This window comes from Panulirus ornatus, chromosome 58 (assembly GCF_036320965.1).
Source record: "Panulirus ornatus isolate Po-2019 chromosome 58, ASM3632096v1, whole genome shotgun sequence".
Classification (NCBI taxonomy): Eukaryota; Metazoa; Arthropoda; class Malacostraca; order Decapoda; family Palinuridae; genus Panulirus; species Panulirus ornatus.
In genome coordinates, this window is record NC_092281.1 from 1,401,248 (window position 1) to 1,425,175 (window position 23,928).

A 23,928-nucleotide genomic window follows, 5' to 3' on the forward strand; every position below is an offset into this window, starting at 1 on the left:
GAGTGACCGGGGCCGAACATGCAGAAGGGTGAAAGGCGCACACGTGATTGAGTGAATTGGAGCGATGTGGTATACATGGGTCAACGTGATGTAAAAGGACTGAACCAGGGCATGTCGGACGTCCGGTGAAAGCCATGGTTGTAGACAGGGAGCTGTGGTTTCGGTACATTACACATGACAGCTAGAGAATGGATGTAAGCTGATGTGGCCTTTCTTAGTCTGTTCCTGGCGCTACCTAGCTTACGCAGCAAACGGCGATCAAGTTTGAAAAACTATATATACAATAATAACAATAATAATAATGATGGTATCAGTAAAAATAGCAATAGCAATATTAATTATGACAATAATTTATCCCTGGGGATAGGGGAGAAAGAATACTTCCCACGTATTCCCTGCGTGTCGTAGAAGGCGACTAAAAGGGAAGGGAGCGGGGTGCTGGAAATCCTCCCCTCTCGTTTTTTTTTTCTTTTTTTTTCCAAAAAAGAAGGAACAGAGTAGGGGGCCAGGTGAGGATATTCCCTCTAAGGCCTAGTCCTCTGTTCTTAACGCTACCTCGCTAACGCGGGAAATGGCGAATAGTATGAAAGAAAGAAGTAATAATGATAATAATAGTAACAATGATAATAATAGTAACAATAATAATAATAAACGTCATGTGTCTCCTGCCAGCACCTGGAGAGCCACAATAAGAGGTTCCTGAAGGTGGAGTTTGCCCAGCTCAAGGCCCAGAGTCCCTGGCACTCCACCAGCATCGCTAGCCTGGAAGCCAACAGACACAAGAACCGTTTCGTCGATATTCTTCCTTGTAAGTGATTTCCCCACTTTTACTTATCATCTAAGTGGTTATTGATCGTTCCACACATTTCTAGATGCTCAGAGAACCTTCACCCCCTTACCCACCTTATGACTCACTTCCCCTTCCATGGTTCCGTTCGCTGCCAAGCCCTCTCACCGGTATCTAAAACACATATCTTTTGCCATAGTATTTTCTCCATTCAAACTCATACCCAACTAACCTGATCGTGTACCTTGCTAAACCTAATAACCTTGCATTTATCAACATTTACTCTCAACTTCCTTTTTTTCGCACACTCACCCAAACTTAGTCAACCTTTTATATATATATATATATATATATGAGATGTTTGAGGACAATATGTGGTGTGAGGTGGTTTGATCGAGTAAGTAATGTAAGGGTAAGAGAGATGTGTGGAAATAAAAAGAGTGTGGTTGAGAGAGCAGAAGAGGGTGTATTGAAATGGTTTGATCACATGGAGAGAATGGGTGAGGAAAGATTGACCAAGAGGATATATGTGTCAGAGGTGGAGGGAACGAGGAGAAGTGGGAGACCAAATTGGAGGTGGAAAGATGGAGTGAAAAAGATTTTGAGTGACCGAGGCCTGAACATGCAGGAGGGTGAAAGGTGTGCAAGGAATAGAGAGAATTGGAACGATGTGGTATACCGGGGTCGACGTTCTGTCAATGGATTGAACCAGGGCATGTGAAGCGTCTGGAGTAAACCATGGAAAGTTGTGTGGGGCCTAGATGTGGAAAGGGAGCTGTGGTTTCGGTGCATTATTACATGACAGCTAGAGACTGAGTGTGAACGAATGGGGCCTTTGTTCTCTTTTCCTAGCGGGGAGGGGGTTGTTATTCCATGTATGGCGAGGTGGCGATGGGAATAGATAAAGGCAGACAGTATGAATTATGTACATGTGTATATATGTATATGTCTGTGTGTGTATATATATATATATGTGTACACTGAGATGTATAGGTATGTATATTTGCGTGTGTGGACGTGTATGTATATACATGTGTATGTGGGCGGGTTGGGCCATTCTTTCGTCTGTTTCCTTGCGCTGCCTCGCTAACGCGGGAGACAGCGACAAAGCAAAATAAATAAATAAATTATATATATACATATATATGTGAATAAGAGCAAGGTTATTAGATACAGTAGGGTTGAGGGTCAAGTCAATTGGGAGGTGAGTTTGAATGGAGAAAAACTGGAGGAAGTGAAGTGTTTTACATATCTGGGAGTGGATCTGGCAGCGGATGGAACCATGGAAGCGGAAGTGGATCATAGGGTGGGGGAGGGGGCGAAAATTCTGGGAGCCTTGAAGAATGTGTGGAAGTCGAGAACATTATCTCGGAAAGCAAAAACGGGTATGTTTGAAGGAATAGTGGTTCCAACAATGTTGTATGGTTGCGAGGCGTGGGCTATGGATAGAGTTGTGCGCAGGAGGATGGATGTGCTGGAAATGAGATGTTTGAGGACAATGTGTGGTGTGAGGTGGTTTGATCGAGTAAGTAACGTAAGGGTAAGAGAGATGTGTGGAAATAAAAAGAGCGTGGTTGAGAGAGCAGAAGAGGGTGTTTTGAAATGGTTTGGGCACATGGAGAGAATGAGTGAGGAAAGATTGACCAAGAGGATATATGTGTCGGAGGTGGAGGGAACGAGGAGAAGAGGGAGACCAAATTGGAGGTGGAAAGATGGAGTGAAAAAGATTTTGTGTGATCGGGGCCTGAACATGCAGGAGGGTGAAAGGAGGGCAAGGAATAGAGTGAATTGGAGCGATGTGGTATACCGGGGTTGACGTGCTGTCAGTGGATTGAATCGGGGCATGTGAAGCGTCTAGGGTAAACCATGGAAAGCTGTGTAGGTATGTATATTTGCGTGTGTGGACGTATGCATATACATGTGTATGGGGGTGGGTTGGGCCATTTCTTTCGTCTGTTTCCTTGCGCTACCTCGCAAACGCGGGAGACAGCGAAAAAAAAAAAAAAAAAAAAAAAAAAATATATATATATATATATATATATATATATATATATATATATATATATATATATATATATATATGTATATATATATATATATATATATATATATATATATATATATATATATATATATATATATATATATATATGTGATGTCTCCATGGTTGTTTAATTTGTTTATGGATGGGGTTGTTAGGGAGGTAAATGCAAGAGTTTTGGAAAGAGGGGCAAGTATGAAGTCTGTTGGGGATGAGAGAGCTTGGGAAGTGAGTCAGTTGTTGTTCGCTGATGATACAGCGCTGGTGGCTGATTCATGTGAGAAACTGCAGAAGCTGGTGACAGTTTGGTAAAGTGTGTGGAAGAAGAAAGTTAAGAGTAAATGTGAATAAGAGCAAGGTTATTAGGTACAGTAGGGTTGAGGGTCAAGTCAATTGGGAGGTGAGTTTGAATGGAGAAAAACTGGAGGAAGTGAAGTGTTTTAGATATCTGGGAGTGGATCTGGCAGCGGATGGAACCATGGAAGCGGAAGTGGATCATAGGGTGGGGGAGGGGGCGAAAATTCTGGGGGCCTTGAAGAATGTGTGGAAGTCGAGAACATTATCTCGGAAAGCAAAAATGGGTATGTTTGAAGGAATAGTGGTTCCAACAATGTTGTATGGTTGCGAGGCGTGGGCTATGGATAGAGTTGTGCGCAGGAGGATGGATGTGCTGGAAATGAGATGTTTGAGGACAATGTGTGGTGTGAGGTGGTTTGATCGAGTGAGTAACGTAAGGGTAAGAGAGATGTGTGGAAATAAAAAGAGCGTGGTTGAGAGAGCAGAAGAGGGTGTTTTGAAGTGGTTTGGGCACATGGAGAGGATGAGTGAGGAAAGATTGACCAAGAGGATATATGTGTCGGAGGTGGAGGGAACAAGGAGAAGAGGGAGACCAAATTGGAGGTGGAAAGATGGAGTGAAAAAGATTTTGTGTGATCGGGGCCTGAACATGCAGGAGGGTGAAAGGAGGGCAAGGAATAGAGTGAATTGGAGCGATGTGGTATACCGGGGTTGACGTGCTGTCAGTGGATTGAATCAAGGCATGTGAAGCGTCTGGGGTAAGCCATGGAAAGCTGTGTAGGTATGTATATTTGCGTGTGTGGACGTATGTATATACATGTGTATGGGGGGGGGTTGGGCCATTTCTTTCGTCTGTTTCCTTGCGCTACCTCGCAAACGCGGGAGACAGCGACAAAGTATAATATAATATATATATAATATATATATACATATATATATATATATATATATATATATATATATATATATATATATATATATATATATATATATATATATATATATATATATATATATGTGTGTGTGTGTTTGTGTCTGTGTATGTGTGTGTGTGTGTGTGTATGTGTAAGTGTGTGTGTGTGTATGTGTGTGTGTGTGTGTGTGTGTGTGTGTGTGTGTGTGTGTGTGTGTGTACCTACCCCCAGCAGATGAACTAGGTAGAGGGCAGTTGGGTTAACCAGTAGGTGGGGTAATTTCCGTGTGTCACATCTGGTGTGTACGTCTCTCTGAGCTGATCTCCTCCTCCTCCTCCATACCATCCAGTCAACATGACGAGGGTGACGCTGTCCACGACGGAAGACGGGACGGGAACTGACTACATCAATGCAAGTTACGTGGAGGTAAGCCTAGAAGTTCTCTCTCTCTCTCTCTCTCTCTCTCTCTCTCTCTCTCTCTCTCTCTCTCTCTCTCTCTCTCTCTCTCTCTCTAACTACCTACCTACCTATCTATCTATCTATCTATCTATATGCGGAAAATCGCTAAAAACACGTGACTTCGTGAATGCATAAACACCACCAGGGGAAAGGACATACGAGAATCTTGAACGCTTTCGTGTATTACCACATCCTCAGAGGACTAGTCACCGAGTGAGGAAAAATGGAACCATGAGAGGTCATGTACACAGAACCGGAGGAACCATGGAGTAGGGGTCATGTGACCTTGTCATTAACGAGAGTCGAGGTCGGCATAAGGGTCTTCGTGACCTATCCACGAGCTGACCTTGACCTGACATATCCCAAGTCACTTCACCTCCCATGGTTCCATTCGCTGCCGTAGTCACTCCCAGTTACTTAAACCCCTCCACTCTGTCTTAGTTCTCTCCAGTCAGCCTCCAAGCAACATGTGTCTTTGCACTGCTTTAAGCACACTGACTCCTTCTCCTTGCCACACTCACACACTCCCACAACTAGACACAATCACAAGTCAATACATCGTAGCCATGTTATAGAATTCACTTCACTGAGGTGTGGTATATCAAACCTTTTTCACTGACGCGGTGAATCTGATCCTTTGAGTTATTTTGTTGATTATTGGTATGAGTTATCAGAGTCTAGCTGATTCTTTATGTTTTAATCCGTCACTTGTTATGTCGTGTGCTGGTGAATGTGTTCGCTGCATTGTATAGACAATCTGGGAGACGTCTTGACGACTGAAAACTCTCTTAAGGGAATTAGCGCGTCTTGACACTACGGGAATAGATTCAGGATGTAGACTTGACTAACAATATGGAGAATTAAGACACCTCTTGGTCTCACTTGATCCTACTGAATACTATATCTGCGTAATGTGTTGACATAGCCTGCATAACAGCTGTGAAGGAAGCTCAAAAGTTACTGAAGCGGTTTTCGCCTATAGAACTGTTGTTTGACTCTATAGCTTCCCCCATTTTAACTACAAGAGGCACATACGGTAAACTCTATACTGAGAAGGTATAGAGTTTTGTCAATACTCGACGCTGAGAATGTCCATAAATGTTCAAAATCCAGCGTGACAGACGAGAAGGAAGTGAAGCCACATATATCAACGACTCGCCTACATTATGAAAACATAAACATTTAGTCCCTCTGACGCATTAGGCCAGTAGGATAAAACCCCCAACCCAAGCCTTTGTGTAACTGTGCCGTCCATATGTTAGGGTAAGTGACTCTGTTGTCGATGGCTCAAAGGTAAATATGTTGTTGACTTCATGATAATCTCGACCCCTACCACCACACTAGGACGTGCAGGCCAGACGTTACTTCGTGGCGACACAGGCTCCCATACCCAACACGACTGAGGATTTTTGGAGGATGGTGTGGCAGCTCAATGTGTATACCATCATCATGCTCACAAGGGTCATGGAGAAAGGCAAGGTAAGTGAGGACGAAGGTTCCGGGTGCACTGAGGAATGTGCGTGGTGAGAGAGAGGCCACAAAGTCTGACAGAGAGAAAATGGGTATGTTTAATGGTATAGTGATCTCGACGGTGCTGTAAGGATGTGAAGGCTCAGACCATGGATTAAAAGGTACGGAAGAGGGTGGATGTGTTGGGTATGAAACGTTAGAGGACAACTGTATGGTATGAGGAACAATGGTCGCATAAGAATTGATGGGGTTACAGCGAGGTGTGTGTGTGTGTGTGTGTGTGAGGGTGGAAGGAAGTGTGCTGAAATGGTTTGGGTATATGGAGAGGACGCTAATTATCGCTAATTTAGGAAATACTGAATTAGAGAAGACCAGGTTAGGGAAAGAAGGATGGAATGAGCAATCCTTTGTGTGATCGAGGCTTTGATATGCAGGAGGGCGTCATGTCATACAAGAGATAGAACACATTGGAGTGATGTGGTATACAGCGGGCGACGTGGTGTCAGTGGGGTGTATAAAGGGTTCAAGGGAAACCATAGGGAGATTTGTAGGGCTTGTCTGTGTGCAGGGAGCTCGGTGTATTATACATGACAGCTGCAGAGTTGATTTGAACAAATTGGGCCCTTCTTCGTCTGATCCTGGCGCTACCTTGCTAACGCAGGAGACAGCGAACAAATAAGAAACAAAGATTATTATCATTATCATTATTATTATTATTATTATTATTATTATTATAATATTATTATCATTTATCATTGTATCAATAATATCATCATTATCATTATTATTATTATTGTATTGATACTTCGTCAGTTCCAGTTTACGGCATGAGTTTTGTATAATCAAATAAGGAAACTGCTTGTATTTACGTTGGGAGATGATTATGTAATGTACAGAAATAGGATGAATTAATTATCAAATGATCAAGTAAACATTTGGAAGGGTTGTGCTACATGCTGCGAGGTCAGAACCAGTCGTTACAGAGTTTAAGAAAAAAAAAAGGTCCATCATTGGAATTAAGATTGAATGAAAGGTACTGAACTCCATATAACTAAAGCAGAGAGAGAGAGAGAGAGAGAGAGAGAGAGAGAGAGAGAGAGAGAGAGAGAGAGAGAGAGAGAGAGAGAGAGAGAGAGACTTCATAGAGTTTCATTAGTGTATCATTTCTACAGTTGATTCATAACATGAGAGAGTCTGTTGTGTGTCTCCTCCGTTCACCGCTGGCCAGACCAGCTAATTCTCTTTCTTTCTTCTTAGGAAATCTGTGCCCAGTACTGGCCCAGTATGACCCAGCGCGCTACTACCATAGGCAGCTTCCAAGTGCTTAACCAAGGCGAGGAGTACAAGGGGCTGTCCACCACTAGGTACCTGCAGGTTGTCAAAGTACGTGCGTCCCCGTTTACATGTGTCCTGCCTCTATTTACATGTGGTATGTCCTCATTTACGTGTGGTATACCTACAATTACACCAAGTATACCTCCATTTACATTTGATATACCTCCATTTACATCTGGTATGCCATCGTTTACATACAATATACCTCCATTTACATCTGATTTACCTTCATTTACATCCAGTATGCCTCTATTTACATCTGGTACACTTCCATTTACACTCAGCATACCTCCATTTACGTGTGGTATGCCTTTATCTCAATGTGTTTCTCGTCTTTATTTACATATACATCCACCCCCATTTACATATGTTTACATAACCATGTCTGAATGTGGGGAAAATAATCTAGACAAAACAGCAGCAGATCACTGGGTCTTAACGAGGTAGTTTGCGATAGTTAGAGAGAACAATTAGATCGTGGGTTAGTGTGGAAGAAGACGAAATATATACGAGTTTCTTAAAGAGGAATAACCTATAGATTTCCCATCTAACTGTGGTGGAACGAGAAATGTTAGTCGTGGACATAAAGCGAACTATTGGTCAAGTCTTTGCTTTAGATCATTTAATGAACTGCTTTCAGTCATCGTAATGAGCAAATTATTCCATGGGTTAACTATCTTGTTGAAGTATATAGTTATTTCGCCTCATTCGAGGTCAAACGTTTGACCACGGGATCATATCAGTTACTAAGAGGGATCTCACATGTAAATGTCCTTACTGACCACACAACATCCAGTACATCAACTGGAACCAGTTAAAACATCGTGGCCAAGGACGTTTATGGACAGTAATTATTGTAATTACCTTCCGCCGGAACATCAACCATAATGAGGTGAAACATAATGGCAAAACAAGTTGATAATTAGTAATTATATTACGCACTTTCAGCTGGCACATCATGTATAATCAAATGAAACATCATGATCAAACAACATCCAACACATCACCTATATATATATGATCTCTTGAACCATCAAGACCAAACATCACTGGACACATCAACTATAACCAGGCAAACATCGTGGCCAAACATCACTGGACACATCAACTATAACCAGGCAAACATCATGGCCAAACATCACTGGACACATCAACTATAACCAGGCAAACATCATGGCCAAACATCACTGGACACATCAACTTTAACCAGGCAAACATCATGGCCAAACATCACTGGACACATCAACTTTAACCAGGCAAACATCATGGCCAAACATCACTGGACACATCAACTATAACCAGGCAAACATCATGGCCAAACATCACTGGACACATCAACTTTAACCAGGCAAACATCGTGGCCAAACATCACTGGACACATCAACTTTAACCAGGCAAACATCATGGCCAAACATCACTGGACACATCAACTTTAACCAGGCAAACATCGTGGCCAAACATCACTGGACACATCAACTACAACCAGGCAAACATCGTGGCCAAACATCACTGGACACATCAGCTATAACCAGGCAAACATCGTGGCCAAACATCACTGTACACATCAACTATAACCAGGCAAACATCATGGCCAAACATCACTGGACACACCAGCTATAACCAGGCAAACATCGTGGCCAAACATCACTGGACACATCAACTATAACCAGGCAAACATCATGGCCAAACATCACTGGACACATCAACTTTAACCAGGCAAACATCGTGGCCAAACATCACTGGACACATCAACTACAACCAGGCAAACATCGTGGCCAAACATCACTGGACACATCAGCTATAACCAGGCAAACATCATGGCCAAACATCACCGGACACATCAACTATAACCAGGCAAACATCATGGCCAAACATCACTGGACACATCAACTATAACCAGGCAAACATCGTGGCCAAACATCACCGGACACATCAACTATAACCAGGCAAACATCGTGGCCAAACATCACTGGACACATCAACTATAACCAGGCAAACATCATGGCCAAACATCACTGGACACATCAACTACAACCAGGCAAACATCATGGCCAAACATCACTGGACACACCAGCTATAACCAGGCAAACATCATGGCCAAACATCACTGGACACATCAACTATAACCAGGCAAACATCATGGCCAAACATCACTGGACACATCAACTTTAACCAGGCAAACATCGTGGCCAAACATCACTGGACACATCAACTACAACCAGGCAAACATCGTGGCCAAACATCACTGGACACATCAGCTATAACCAGGCAAACATCGTGGCCAAACATCACTGTACACATCAACTATAACCAGGCAAACATCATGGCCAAACATCACTGGACACACCAGCTATAACCAGGCAAACATCGTGGCCAAACATCACTGGACACATCAACTATAACCAGGCAAACATCATGGCCAAACATCACTGGACACATCAACTTTAACCAGGCAAACATCGTGGCCAAACATCACTGGACACATCAACTACAACCAGGCAAACATCGTGGCCAAACATCACTGGACACATCAGCTATAACCAGGCAAACATCATGGCCAAACATCACCGGACACATCAACTATAACCAGGCAAACATCATGGCCAAACATCACTGGACACATCAACTTTAACCAGGCAAACATCGTGGCCAAACATCACTGGACACATCAACTATAACCAGGCAAACATCATGGCCAAACATCACTGGACACATCAACTATAACCAGGCAAACATCGTGGCCAAACATCACTGGACACATCAGCTATAACCAGGCAAACATCGTGGCCAAACATCAAGCTGTTAAACAGAAATTATAATCATAGTTCTTACCTGTTGATGTCTGTTAGGTGTGAGGGGCTGTTGAATTCTTCAGTCACGACACAAATGATTAATCACTTGAATAATCTTGATAATCACATCATAATCAGCTTTTGTATATAATTTTCACTATATATACATATATATATATATATATATTTTTTTTTTTTTTTCATACTATCCGCCATTTCCCGCGACAGCGAGGTAGCGTTAAGAACAGAGGACTGGGCCTTTGAGGAAATATCCTCACCTGGCCCTCTTCTCTGTTCCTTCTTTTGGAAAAAAAAAAAAAAAAAAAAAAAAAAAAACGAGAGGGGAGGATTTCCAGCCCCCCGCTCCCTTCCCTTTTAGTCGCCTTCTACGACACGCAGGGAATACGTGGGAAGTATTCTTTCTCCCCTATCCCCAGGGATAATATATATATATATATATATATATATATATATATATATATATATATATATATATATATATATATCAATGTTTCACCACATCATTGATCAATCAATATAATCACTAACTGATGTCAGATTTCTATATACTAACCAGTAATTACCATTTATCAAAATGAATAAAGATTATGTTCTTTATGTCTCACGCTAATCACTGACCCCATACAAAGGGTGGATGTTACACTCAAAACACTTTTTTCCCAACCCGGTCATGTAAGTTCATCAATATATACCAATAAGTTGATTTTCGTACCAGAAATAGATCATTGTGTCTTGGGAAGCACGTCTGAATATTTTTCATATGTCACTGTATTTATTGTTTCTGTTTTCGTGTGTAGAATAGATTAAATACACAATAATTTTCCCGTAATACAACGACACACAAGAGGCAAGGAGAACTCACACCTTCCCTCCAGATGCGCATGAGCAGAAACCCGCGCATTTCTTTCACTAGCGTTACCCTCACACACTCACAGGTCACTCATATCCTCCTCCATCTGAACCCCAGCACTGGCTGAGCAGGACTAGCTCAGTCCACCACACTGTCCTGGTGGAGGTAGGTGGAGGGAGGTGTGGAATCGTGGTTCCCACCTCCAAAAATATTATAAACAAGTTGACATTCGAAGGGCCAGTTTGCTTGGGTCATGTCGACAAAGGACACGCGCAAATAAAACTGGTTTCTCTTCTAACTACAAGGATTAAACTTGTGAAAACTTATCATTAACTGGTGATGAATATATTACTGATAGCTTCTGATTAATATATCTTAGATACATTGAATGTAAGCGGACGCAAACACATCTTAATGGAGTGGGGAAGCAACTGAAGCTATACACACGCGTTATTCACTTATACCCTTTAGATCTGACGGTGTATGCAAATTAGCCATAGAAATCAATGTCTCGTTCTTTCTATGCAGTTTTGAAGCGCCGGGAATAACGGCACATCCCTCACCGATCTTCATAATTGTTAAAGAAGGCGTTCCTCATTTAATTCCTAGCGAGGTCTCGAACTGGAAACACGAAGGAGATACGTTCACTGTAAATGTTGCAGTGGCCAAGAACACGATACGAAAAAAATGACTTTATGAAGGAAGGGGAAACAACACACACACACACACACACACACACACACACTATAACGGCGACTCTGAACACTTAACTGGAAATATAACAATCCAATCAGCGTAAAATTCTAAAAAGTTAGAAAGAATAATCCTCTTCTATCCATCTCTTTCTTACTAGTGTCTATGTGGCCCCTCATAACACATTCACGTCATGCGATTCATCAAATATTTCGAAGGATTCAGTGGTGGACATTCCCTCCCAGGGTCTTGTTAAGAAGCAGTAGTTGTTAACAACCATTATTATAACCTTTATGTTGTTTCTACCAGTAACGGGTCATTGTAAACCAATGGAATCTCTCTCACGGTCGATGCATAAGGTTTAATGAGAACATTGGTTTATCTCTCGCAGGGTTCAGAGAAGCGAGTCGTGAAGCAGTACCACTTCACCAACTGGCCCGACTTCGATGCTCCGGATAATGAGCACGACTTGCTGGACTTTATATGCGACATCCAGAACACTATGATAGCCTCAGGAGAACACATCATTGTTCACTGCAGGTAATGTATATATTTTCTTTCTTTTAAACTATTCGCCATTTCCCGCGTTAGCAAGGTAGCGTTAGAACAGAGGACTGGGCCTCTGAGGGAATATCCTCACATGGCCCCCTTCTCTGTTCCTTCTTTTGGAAAATAAAAAAAACAAAAACGAGAGGGGAGGATTTCCAGCCCCCCCCCCCTCAGCTCCCTCCCTTTTTAGTCGCCTTCTACGACACGCAGGGAATACGTGGGAAGTATTCTTAATCCCCTATCCCCAGGGATAATCCCCAGGTGGGTCCCCACCCTCAGGGTCATGACTGGTGGGTCCCCATCCTCTGGGTCATGACTAGTGGGTCCCCATCCTCAGGGTCATGACTGGTGGGTCCCCATCCTCTGGGTCATGACTAGTGGGTCCCCATCCTCAGGGTCATGACTGGTGGGTCCCCATCCTCAGGGTCATGACTGGTGGGTCCCCACCCTCAGGGTCATGACTGGTGGGTCCCCACCCTCAGGGTCATGACTGGTGGGTCCCCATCCTCAGGGTCATGAGTGGTGGGTCCCCACCCTCAGGGTCATGACTGGTGGGTCCCCACCCTCAGGGTCATGACTGGTGGGTCCCCACCCTCAGGGTCATGAGTGGTGGGTCCCCATCCTCAGGGTCATGAGTGGTGGGTCCCCACCCTCAGGGTCATGAGTGGTGGGTCCCCATCCTCAGGGTCATGACTGGTGGGTCCCCACCCTGAGGGTCATGAGTGGTGGGTCCCCATCCTCAGGGTCATGAGTGGTGGGTCCCCACCCTCAGGGTCATGAGTGGTGGGTCCCCATCCTCAGGGTCATGACTGGTGGGTCCCCATCCTGAGGGTCATGAGTGGTGGGTCCCCATCCTCAGGGTCATGAGTGGTGGGTCCCCATCCTCAGGGTCATGACTGGTGGGTCCCCACCCTCAGGGTCATGAGTGGTGGGTCCCCATCCTCAGGGTCATGAGTGGTGGGTCCCCACCCTCAGGGTCATGACTGGTGGGTCCCCATCCTCAGGGTCATGACTAGTGGGTCCCCATCCTCAGGGTCATGACTGGTGGGTCCCCACCCTCAGGGTCATGAGTGGTGGGTCCCCATCCTCAGGGTCATGAGTGGTGGGTCCCCATCCTCAGGGTCATGACTGGTGGGTTCCCACCCTCAGGGTCATGAGTGGTGGGTCCCCATCCTCAGGGTCATGAGTGGTGGGTCCCCACCCTCAGGGTCATGAGTGGTGGGTCCCCACCCTCAGGGTCATGACTGGTGGGTCCCCATCCTCAGGGTCATGACTGGTGGGTCCCCATCCTCAGGGTCATGACTAGTGGGTCCCCACCCTCATTGTCATGACTGGTGGGTCCCCACCCTCAGGGTCATGACTGGTGGGTCCCCACCCTCAGGGTCATGACTGGTGGGTCCCCATCCTCAGGGTCATGACTGGTGGGTCCCCACCCTCAGGGTCATGACTGGTGGGTCCCCACCCTCAGGGTCATGACTGGTGGGTCCCCATCCTCAGGGTCATGAGTGGTGGGTCCCCACCCTCAGGGTCATGACTGGTGGGTCCCCATCCTCAGGGTCATGACTGGTGGGTCCCCATCCTCAGGGTCATGACTGGTGGGTCCCCACCCTCAGGGTCATGACTGGTGGGTCCCCATCCTCAGGGTCATGACTGGTGGGTCCCCATCCTCAGGGTCATGACTGGTGGGTCCCCATCCTCAGGGTCATGACTGGTGGGTCCCCATCCTCAGGGTCATGACTGGTGGGTCCCCATCCTCAGGGTCATGACTGGTGGGTCCCCATCCTCAGGGTCATGACTGGTGGGTCCCCATCCTCAGGGTCATGACTGGTGGGTCCCCATCCTCAGGGTCATGACTGGTGGGTCCCCATCCTCAGGGTCATGACTGTGGGGTCCCCATCCTCAGGGTCATGACTGGTGGGTCCCCATCCTCAGGGTCATGACTGGTGGGTCCCCATCCTCAGGGTCATGACTGGTGGGTCCCCACCCTCAGGGTCATGACTGGTGGGTCCCCACCCTCAGGGTCATGACTGGTGGGTCCCCACCCTCAGGGTCATGACTGGTGGGTCCCCACCCTCAGGGTCATGACTGGTGGGTCCCACCCTCAGGGTCATGACTGGTGGGTCCCCACCCTCAGGGTCATGACTGGTGGGTCCCCACCCTCAGGGTCATGACTGGTGGGTCCCCATCCTCAGGGTCATGACTGGTGGGTCCCCATCCTCAGGGTCATGACTGGTGGGTCCCCACCCTCAGGGTCATGACTGGTGGGTCCCCATCCTCAGGGTCATGACTGGTGGGTCCCCACCCTCAGGGTCATGACTGGTGGGTCCCCATCCTCAGGGTCATGACTGGTGGGTCCCCATCCTCAGGGTCATGACTGGTGGGTCCCCATCCTCAGGGTCATGACTGGTGGGTCCCCATCCTCAGGGTCATGACTGGTGGGTCCCCACCCTCAGGGTCATGACTGGTGGGTCCCCATCCTCAGGGTCATGACTAGTGGGTCCCCATCCTCAGGGTCATGACTGGTGGGTCCCCACCCTCAGGGTCATGACTGGTGGGTCCCCATCCTCAGGGTCATGACTGGTGGGTCCCCACCCTCAGGGTCATGAGTGGTGGGTCCCCATCCTCAGGGTCATGACTAGTGGGTCCCCATCCTCAGGGTCATGACTGGTGGGTCCCCATCCTCAGGGTCATGACTGGTGGGTCCCCATCCTCAGGGTCATGACTGGTGGGTCCCCACCCTCAGGGTCATGAGTGGTGGGTCCCCACCCTCAGGGTCATGACTAGTGGGTCCCCATCCTCAGGGTCATGACTAGTGGGTCCCCATCCTCAGGGTCATGACTGGTGGGTCCCCATCCTCAGGGTCATGACTGGTGGGTCCCCACCCTCAGGGTCATGACTGGTGGGTCCCCACCCTCAGGGTCATGACTGGTGGGTCCCCATCCTCAGGGTCATGACTGGTGGGTCCCCACCCTCAGGGTCATGACTGGTGGGTCCCCATCCTCAGGGTCATGAGTGGTGGGTCCCCATCCTCAGGGTCATGACTGGTGGGTCCCCACCCTCAGGGTCATGAGTGGTGGGTCCCCACCCTCAGGGTCATGAGTGGTGGGTCCCCACCCTCAGGGTCATGAGTGGTGGGTCCCCATCCTCAGGGTCATGATGGTGGGTCCCCACCCTCAGGGTCATAAGTGGTGGGTCCCCACCCTCAAGGGTCATGAGGTGGTGGGTCCCCATGCCCTCAGGGTCATGACTGGTGGGGTCCCCATCCTCAGGGTCATGAGTGGTGGGTCCCCATCCTCAGGGTCATGAGTGGTGGGTCCCCACCCTCAGGGTCATGAGTGGTGGGTCCCCATCCTCAGGGTCATGACTGGTGGGTCCCCATCCTCAGGGTCATGAGTGGTGGGTCCCCATCCTCAGGTCAGGACTGGTGGGTCCCCATCACAGGGTCATGACTGGTGGGTCCCCTATCCTCAGGGGTCATGACAGTGGTGGTCCCATCCTCTTAGGTCATGACGTGGTGGGTCCCATCCCTCAGGGTCATGAGTGGTGGGTCCCCACCCTAGGGTCATGACTGGTGGTCCCCATCCTTAGGGTCATGACTTGGTGGGTCCCCATCTCAGGGTCATGACTGGTGGGTCCCCATCCTCAGGGTCATGACTGGTGGGTCCCCATCCTCAGGTCATGACTGGTGGGTCCCCATCCTCAGGGTCATGACTGGTGGGTCCCCATCCTCAGGGTCATGACTGGTGGGTCCCCATCCTCAGGGTCATGACTGGTGGGTCCCCATCCCTCAGGGTCATGACTGGTGGGTCCCCATCCTCAGGGTCATGACTGGTGGGTCCCCATCCTCAGGGTCATGACTGGTGGGTCCCCATCCTCAGGGTCATGACTGGTGGGTCCCCATCCTCAGGGTCATGACTGGTGGGTCCCCATCCTCAGGGTCATGACTGGTGGGTCCCCATCCTCAGGGTCATGACTGGTGGGTCCCCATCCTCAGGGTCATGACTGGTGGGTCCCCTACCTCAGGGTCATGACTGGTGGGTCCCCATCCTCAGGGTCATGACTGGTGGGTCCCCATCCTCAGGGTCATGAGTGGTGGGTCCCCATCCTCAGGGTCATGACTGGTGGGTCCCCATCCTCAGGGTCATGAGTGGTGGGTCCCCATCCTCAGGGTCATGAGTGGTGGGTCCCCACCCTCAGGGTCATGAGTGGTGGGTCCCCATCCTCAGGGTCATGAGTGGTGGGTCAAGGACTGACGCGTAGTGTCTCTCCCTCAGGGCTGGGGTGGGTCGGACTGGCACCTTCATCGGACTGTGGAAGTTGATGGACACTGTCAAGGGCGAGTGGTCGGCTCTTACAGTGAACGTCATGCAGACAGTGCTGAGCATGCGCAAGTGTCGCCCGTGCATGGTGCAGGCCCCGGTGAGTCTGGCCCAGCGCCCGAGAGAGAGAGAGAGAGAGAGAGAGAGAGAGAGAGAGAGAGAGAGAGAGAGAGAGAGAGAGAGAGAGAGAGAGAGAGAGAGAGAGAGAGACAAGTACTTGGTACAATATTCAAGGTCTGCCAGACCAATTCGTATTCAACCCTAAATTCAGGTCTAAAGTTCCACTGAGACTTCAGTCTTCAGTCCAAGCCCTGGTTGTGGCATACACACACTGGAGAACACATATCAAATTCATGAAAGAATTTTATTAGCATTTTAGCATTTGATTTTATTAGCTTATTAGCATTTGATTCTAACTTCGTACATGACCCCAAAAGACTATCTTAGGTTCAGGCGAAACCATATAGTACCCAATACCTTTCCTAGAACCACTGGCTGCTGCACGAAGCTACCTTGTTAACCAGTCACCTTACAAGTGACTGACAAGTTCCTCCGTACACAGGGAAAGACTTGTCAGCGCTCGTTCAGTCCTTACCAACAACACGAGGCGAAATGCTATGGCCATGACCCCCATATTGCTCAGGGTCAGCTTGGGAGAAGACCTTCTCACCTCTATCTTATGTCATGTCGTTATCGTCTGTAGTTTAGGATAAGACCAGACGATCATGAAGGACTCGCTCCATAATAACACGTACACCTACATGATCTTCATAGCTTAAATCGAGACGATTATTAATTTCAATATCTTGAAATATAGTCACACACACACACACACACTCAAGATATACATCTAAATTTACTATGCACTGCTCAAGACATCAAAGCATCGGTTCTGAGAACGTGTTCCCAGTGGGATCCAAGAGTACAAAACACTAGTTATTGATCCTCACATCCTCTACCATACTAGATGATCAATGATCCTCTCTCTCATATATATATATATATATATATATATATATATATATATATATATATATATATATATATATATATATATATATATATATATATATATATATTCCGTATTCACTATATCTCATGTAACCCTCAGGATCAGTACCTGTATCTGTATAAGTGCATCGCAGCGTATATCAAGGACCCAGCAAGGTGGAGGCATGTAGCAGAGGGTAAGTTATCAACACCGTATCAGAATCCTCTTAACACTATGAGAATAATGGTGTTCCAGGTCAGTACGTAGGAGCATTATATCAACGCCTCGTCACAGACAAGAAGGTATCAGATTCCAAGTGTTCTTGCTGTGTGAGCTACGAGTTTAAGCATACGATTGTCTACAAGTACCTCTTTTCATTAGACTGTTAGCTGGACGACTTATTGTTATCAACAACACTGACTATGGAAAGTTAGAGTATCATATATATATATATATATATATATATATATATATATATATATATATATATATATATATATATTCCTTTTTGTCAGACTGGAGGAACAGCGGCAGCGTCAACGAAGCATTTCAGGAGGCGGATCACGCCCATATGTGATCCATGTTGCGAATATCCTGAAACATCTGGAGGAAAACATCACATACAAACATCACTTTCCTGATCGAGTCAGATGTGTCGCCATGAACGTTCACGTCTTGCCCTGTGAAGAAGACCATCGCAAACCAACGGTTCGAAGACGGTTTACTGTGTAGTCATGTATCAAATCATCATCATCATCATCATTATCATCCGTGGTTCTTATCTATGTATGTATCATCGAATCATCATTTCCAGTACTGTGGGTGAAGCAGGTAGACACACACAGCCTCTGACATCACTAATCCTGCGCTCATGGCCGGTGGGAAACATGTATATCTGTACTCATATCAATGTTTTTTCCTCCCCAGTCCATCTTGACACTAAGTTGATTCGTCAGATGACACCACCTCCTCCATCTTCACAGCTCCTGCACACAGCCAACACTCCTGCACTACATCCAATCCCTGATTATTCCTCCTCCATCGTCAGCCCACCGCGGTCTGTGTACGTTCGATTTTCTTAATGTATATCTTCTCACCCACCTTTGAGATCCTCACTCACGGTTCTACATAGCCCCTGACTTCACACCACACATCCCTCTCACATCTTCATTGTATCTTTTCCTTTCTAACACAAACCTCAAGTAATGCTTCAGCCATCCTGATCTATATAACACTGAGTTGTACTATCCACTTGATATCAAACACTGGGGACCAATACAGCGTCACTGTATCTGTGGTACAGTACCAGCTCCACCACCACCACAAGGTAGAGGCTGCATATTTTGTACCTCAAGATCTGTATTTAAGTTCGCTTGAAGATGCCTAATCCATGGGTACGACTTTCTATCTGTGTATTACTTAATAAAGTATGGAAAAAGTTGTTTTCATTCATACTCCTAAAGTAAGAAAAGTCCGGGTGTTCATCCTAGGCTACAGTGAACGGTAAGCGGGTGGCTTAACCACTTGATCATCAATAGGTTAAAACATGATCTGGTATGTAGCGTGGTAACGCCAGGAACAAACGAAGAAGGGCCACATTCCCCCACATCTAGTCTCTAGCTGTCATGTGTAATGCACCGTAACCACAGCTCCCAATCCACCCTAAGACCACACAGACCTTTCCATGGTTTACCCCGGACGCTTCACAAAGCCTGGTCCAGTCCATTGACAGCACGTCCACTCCTTGTAAATTTTTTTTTTTTTTTTTTTTTATACTTTGTCGCTGTCTCCCGCGTTTGTGAGGTAGCGCAAGGAAACAGACGAAAGAAATGCCCCCCCCCCCCCATACACATGTATATACATACGTCCACACACGCAAATATATATACCTACACAGCTTTCCATGGTTTACCCCAGACGCTTCACATGCCTTGATTCAATCCACTGACAGCACGTCAACCCCGGTATACCACATCGCTCCAATTCACTCTATTCCTTGCCCTCCTTTCACCCTCCTGCATGTTCAGGCCCCGATCACACAAAATCTTTTTCACTCCATCTTTCCACCTCCAATTTGGTCTCCCTCTTCTCCTTGCTCCCTCCACCTCCGACACATATATCCTCTTGGTCAATCTTTCCTCACTCATCCTCTCCATGTGCCCAAACCACTTCAAAACACCCTCTTCTGCTCTCTCAACCACGCTCTTTTTATTTCCACACATCTCTCTTACCCTTACGTTACTCACTCGATCAAACCACCTCACACCACACATTGTCCTCAAACATCTCATTTCCAGCACATCCATCCACCTGCGCACAACTCTATCCATAGCCCACGCCTCGCAACCATACAACATTGTTGGAACCACTATTCCTTCAAACATACCCATTTTTGCTTTCCGAGATAATGTTCTCGACTTCCACACATTCTTCAAGGCCCCCAGAATTTTCGCCCCCTCCCCCACCCTATGATCCACTTCCGCTTCCATGGTTCCATCCGCTGCCAGATCCACTCCCAGATATCTAAAACACTTCACTTCCTCCAGTTTTTCTCCATTCAAACTCACCTCCCAATTGACTTGACCCTCAACCCTACTGTACCTAATAACCTTGCTCTTATTCACATTTACTCTTAACTTTCTTCTTCCACACACATTACCAAACTCAGTCACCAGCTTCTGCAGTTTCTCACATGAATCAGCCACCAGCGCTGTATCATCAGCGAACAACTGACTCACTTCCCAAGCTCTCTCATCCCCAACATACTTCATACTTGCCCCTCTTTCCAAAACTCTTGCATTTACCTCCCTAACAACCCCATCCATAAACAAATTAAACAACCATGGAGACATCACACACCCCTGCCGCAAACCTACATTCACTGAGAACCAATCACTTTCCTCTCTTCCTACACGTACACATGCCTTACATCCTCGATAAAAACTCTTCACTGCTTCTAACAACTTTCCTCCCACACCATATATTCTTAATACCTTCCACAGAGCATCTCTATCCTTGTAAATTATATCGCTCTAAATCACTGTCCCGTGCACGCTTCTCACCCTCCTGCGTGTTCAGGCCCAAAGTACCCAAAGCCTTTTTCCACTTCATCCTTCCACCTCCAATTTGGTCACCCGCTTCTTGTTCCCTCCACCTCTGACACATATATCCTCACTGTCAACCTCTCCTCACTGACCCTCTAAATATATGAGAATAAATACCAGATAATCCTTAAATATATGACCACAACCCATGTACTGTGACACAGTAGATAGGTGACATTACATTCCATGTCAATGAACGTAAATTTGGTGGTTTTTTTCATAAGTTATCGACAGACTAATTTTAGAATATACGACTGAAGGACCTGGTGAGCTAATGGTATATTTTAATACTTCCAGCACATAACACGAGCCCTATCGCCAGTCAGGTCGTCAACTGCTGTTAGGTGTCTGTTCGTCTGTGCTGGTTCTCCTGTTGGGCATGCGCAGGACCTGCCAGAGACATAAACCTTTGTGATAAACGTTAAGTCGTCACAGAAGTAACGCCTGGTGACGCCATACACAGCGTAGCTCCTTGACTCTCGGTCCGTTATTTCCAGATGATATTTACCCACTGGTCTAGTTGATCATTAATCATGTGAGGTCGGGGATTAATCTACTCACTGGTTTAGTTGATCATTAATCATGTGAGGTCGGGGATTAATCTACCCATCCAATGGTCTAGTTGATCATTAATCGTATGAGACGTGTGAGTAATCTTTCAGACACACGGAGTAAAAGGAGATGAACATATGCTAACTAGTCCACTAGCATTATACTCCTCAGTCAGCCAATAGCCGGTCTGCTTCGTCAGAAGTATGCGGTATACCGTATGATTTGGAGGGGGAGGAGGAGTATACCTGGAAGAAAAATATAATAATATGTATCATTTTCCAGGATTAATGAGATGGCCTTGATTAGGGCATTCAGTTACCGTGGCGTCTTAGCTAAAATAAAAAGGAAAACAAACACAAGTTTGGTTAGTTTAATGTATGAATGACTTGGTGTTGCGTGTGAATGAATAAAGCATTGGTTACCAAGTGACCATAATTCACTGCTACAGTCGTGGCAGACCAACTGTGAAGTACCAGTGTGTCCCCACATGACCTGCACTGCTGCTGCTGCTGTCAGCTAAGCTTGGTAGATACAGCTTCAGTGGATCTTATCAGAGTGTGAGGGACTGTCTTGCATCATTTTGATACACACGGGATAAGATGTGTAGCGGAGGTCAGACTTGTACTGGTTGGCAAAGCCACTGCCAAACCCTGACGACGAATAAGCGAACTTTACTCTCGCTACACTGACTGAGAGAGAGAGAGAGAGAGAGAGAGAGAGAGAGAGAGAGAGAGAGAGAGAGAGAGAGAGAGAGAGAGAGAGAGAGAGAGAGAGAGAGAGCCAGCCATCCAAACATTATCCTAACCAATATTCACGTTACCAGTGATTGTGACATGAGCAGTGAGTAGATTGAACTAAACTTGGACGTTTAAGTCATTTTGACATTATAGCTATAACTCAGTCGTGCTATAGATATATATATATATATATATATATATATATATATATATATATATATATATATATATATATATATTTATATATATATATATATATATATATATATATATATATATATATATATATATATATATATATATATATTTTCTATGTATTATCACGTAATGTGTCCACAGGAGGACAAAGGCAAGCACGGAGGCCGACTAAAGTAGAATGGTATCAGATAAGACTATGGAGTGTTGATAACACCGCGAGTAGCGCCATTACAACAGCAGTCATTCACTTCTCCTTATCTCGTGTATAACACCGATGTCTCCGGTGCCGTGAACAAAGTTCCCAAGCCATGCTAGCATGTTCATGGTGTTCAACTCCGGTGTTCACGATGAGGGAACATGTCGTAACAATACGACTGTGGCTAACTATCGCTGTATCGTCCTGATTCCCCGTAATGCAGGGTTACGTTCATCGTAATACAGGGTTACGTTCATCGTAATACAGAATTAACTTCTGTATGTTTGACCAGAAGGTAGCGAGGCAATACGTACGTGAAAGGTTCTTACAACATAGAGTTGCGTTTAGTACACCTTGTACAAGCAGAACTTTCTGCACTGTCTCTATGGAGGATATCATAGCGACATTTTACGTAGGATTAGCTGTAGTTAGGCAGTAGGAGGGATGAAGTGCTTTGGGTGATACTGATACTTCTCGAGGCGAGAAGTGTGAGTATTGAATGTCCTAATGAAGGCCTTATGAACGCTACACACAGACAGACACGGCGAGTGGAGTGAGTTGGAACGACGTGGTATACCGGGGTCGACGTGCTGTCAATGGATTGAACCAGAGCATGTGAAGCGTCTGGGGTAAACCATGGAAAGTTGTGTGGGGCCTGGATGTGCAAAGGGAGCTGTGGTTTCGGTGCATTATTACATGACAGCTAGAGACTGAGTGTGAACGAATTGGCCTTTGTTGTCTTTTCCTAGCGCTACCTCGTACACATGAGGGGGGAGGGGGTTGTTATTTCATGTGTGGCGGGGTGGCGACGAGAATGAATAAGGGCAGACAATATGAATTATGTACATGTGTATATATGTATATGTCTGTGTATGTATATATATGTATACGTTGAAATGTATAGATATGTATATGTGCGTGCGTGGACGTGTATGTATATACATGTGTATGTGGGTGGGTTGGGCCATTCTTTCGTCTGTTACCTTGCGCTACCTCGCTAACGCGGGAGACGGCAACAGAGTATAATAAGATAGAAATAAATAATCTATCTATCTACCTATATATATATATATATATATATATATATATATATATATATATATATATATATATATATATATATATATATGCCGATAACCACGAGGCAAAATGAAACACGTTAAGCCCTACGAGCACTTTAATTACTACGTCGTCTTTGTAGATACAAGAATAAAAATTAAAACTCAGAAGTCAGTATGAGAGGCGGAGGCAAAACACTGTCGGTAGGCAAGTAGGAATGCTCATACATACACACACACACACACCACAAACACTTGTTTACCAACGGAGTCTGAACAGTGACAACGGAAGAGCAGGAGGGAAACATACGCGAGGGAAGGCCTTGGCGTGGGGGTTAGGGAGCAGCTGGTGTGAGTGTGTGTGCGCTAGAACCCTCAGGTTAAACCCTTGGAAGTGAAGAGTGATCCACGACTCTAAGATGTACTGCGGAAAGGGTTGGATCGACCCTTAGGGTGTTGCGCCATGGAGACATAATCTCATGTCATCAGTCCCACGGGTAGCAGCAACATGAGAACTCTTCCTGACGTGGTGGGTTGTGGAGTCTATACCGGCCCGGGAGTCGAA

The 23,928-nt window shown here is 46.0% G+C and overlaps 1 protein-coding gene across 2 annotated transcripts in view; it reads left to right on the plus strand.

The window, feature by feature from the left end:
- LOC139766844 (uncharacterized) overlaps positions 1-18,958 on the plus strand; it is a 38,537-nt gene extending 19,579 nt beyond the window's left edge. For both annotated transcript variants that reach the window (XM_071695795.1, XM_071695794.1), the window contains exons 10-17: positions 673-808; positions 4,389-4,465; positions 5,843-5,977; positions 7,226-7,351; positions 12,051-12,199; positions 16,483-16,627; positions 17,639-17,714; positions 18,034-18,958. In XM_071695795.1, coding sequence (XP_071551896.1) covers positions 673-808; positions 4,389-4,465; positions 5,843-5,977; positions 7,226-7,351; positions 12,051-12,199; positions 16,483-16,627; positions 17,639-17,714; positions 18,034-18,095 — 906 coding nt within the window. In that variant the 3' untranslated portion in view covers positions 18,096-18,958. The remainder of the gene's footprint in view (positions 1-672; positions 809-4,388; positions 4,466-5,842; positions 5,978-7,225; positions 7,352-12,050; positions 12,200-16,482; positions 16,628-17,638; positions 17,715-18,033) is intronic.
- The last annotated feature ends 4,970 nt before the right edge of the window (positions 18,959-23,928 follow it).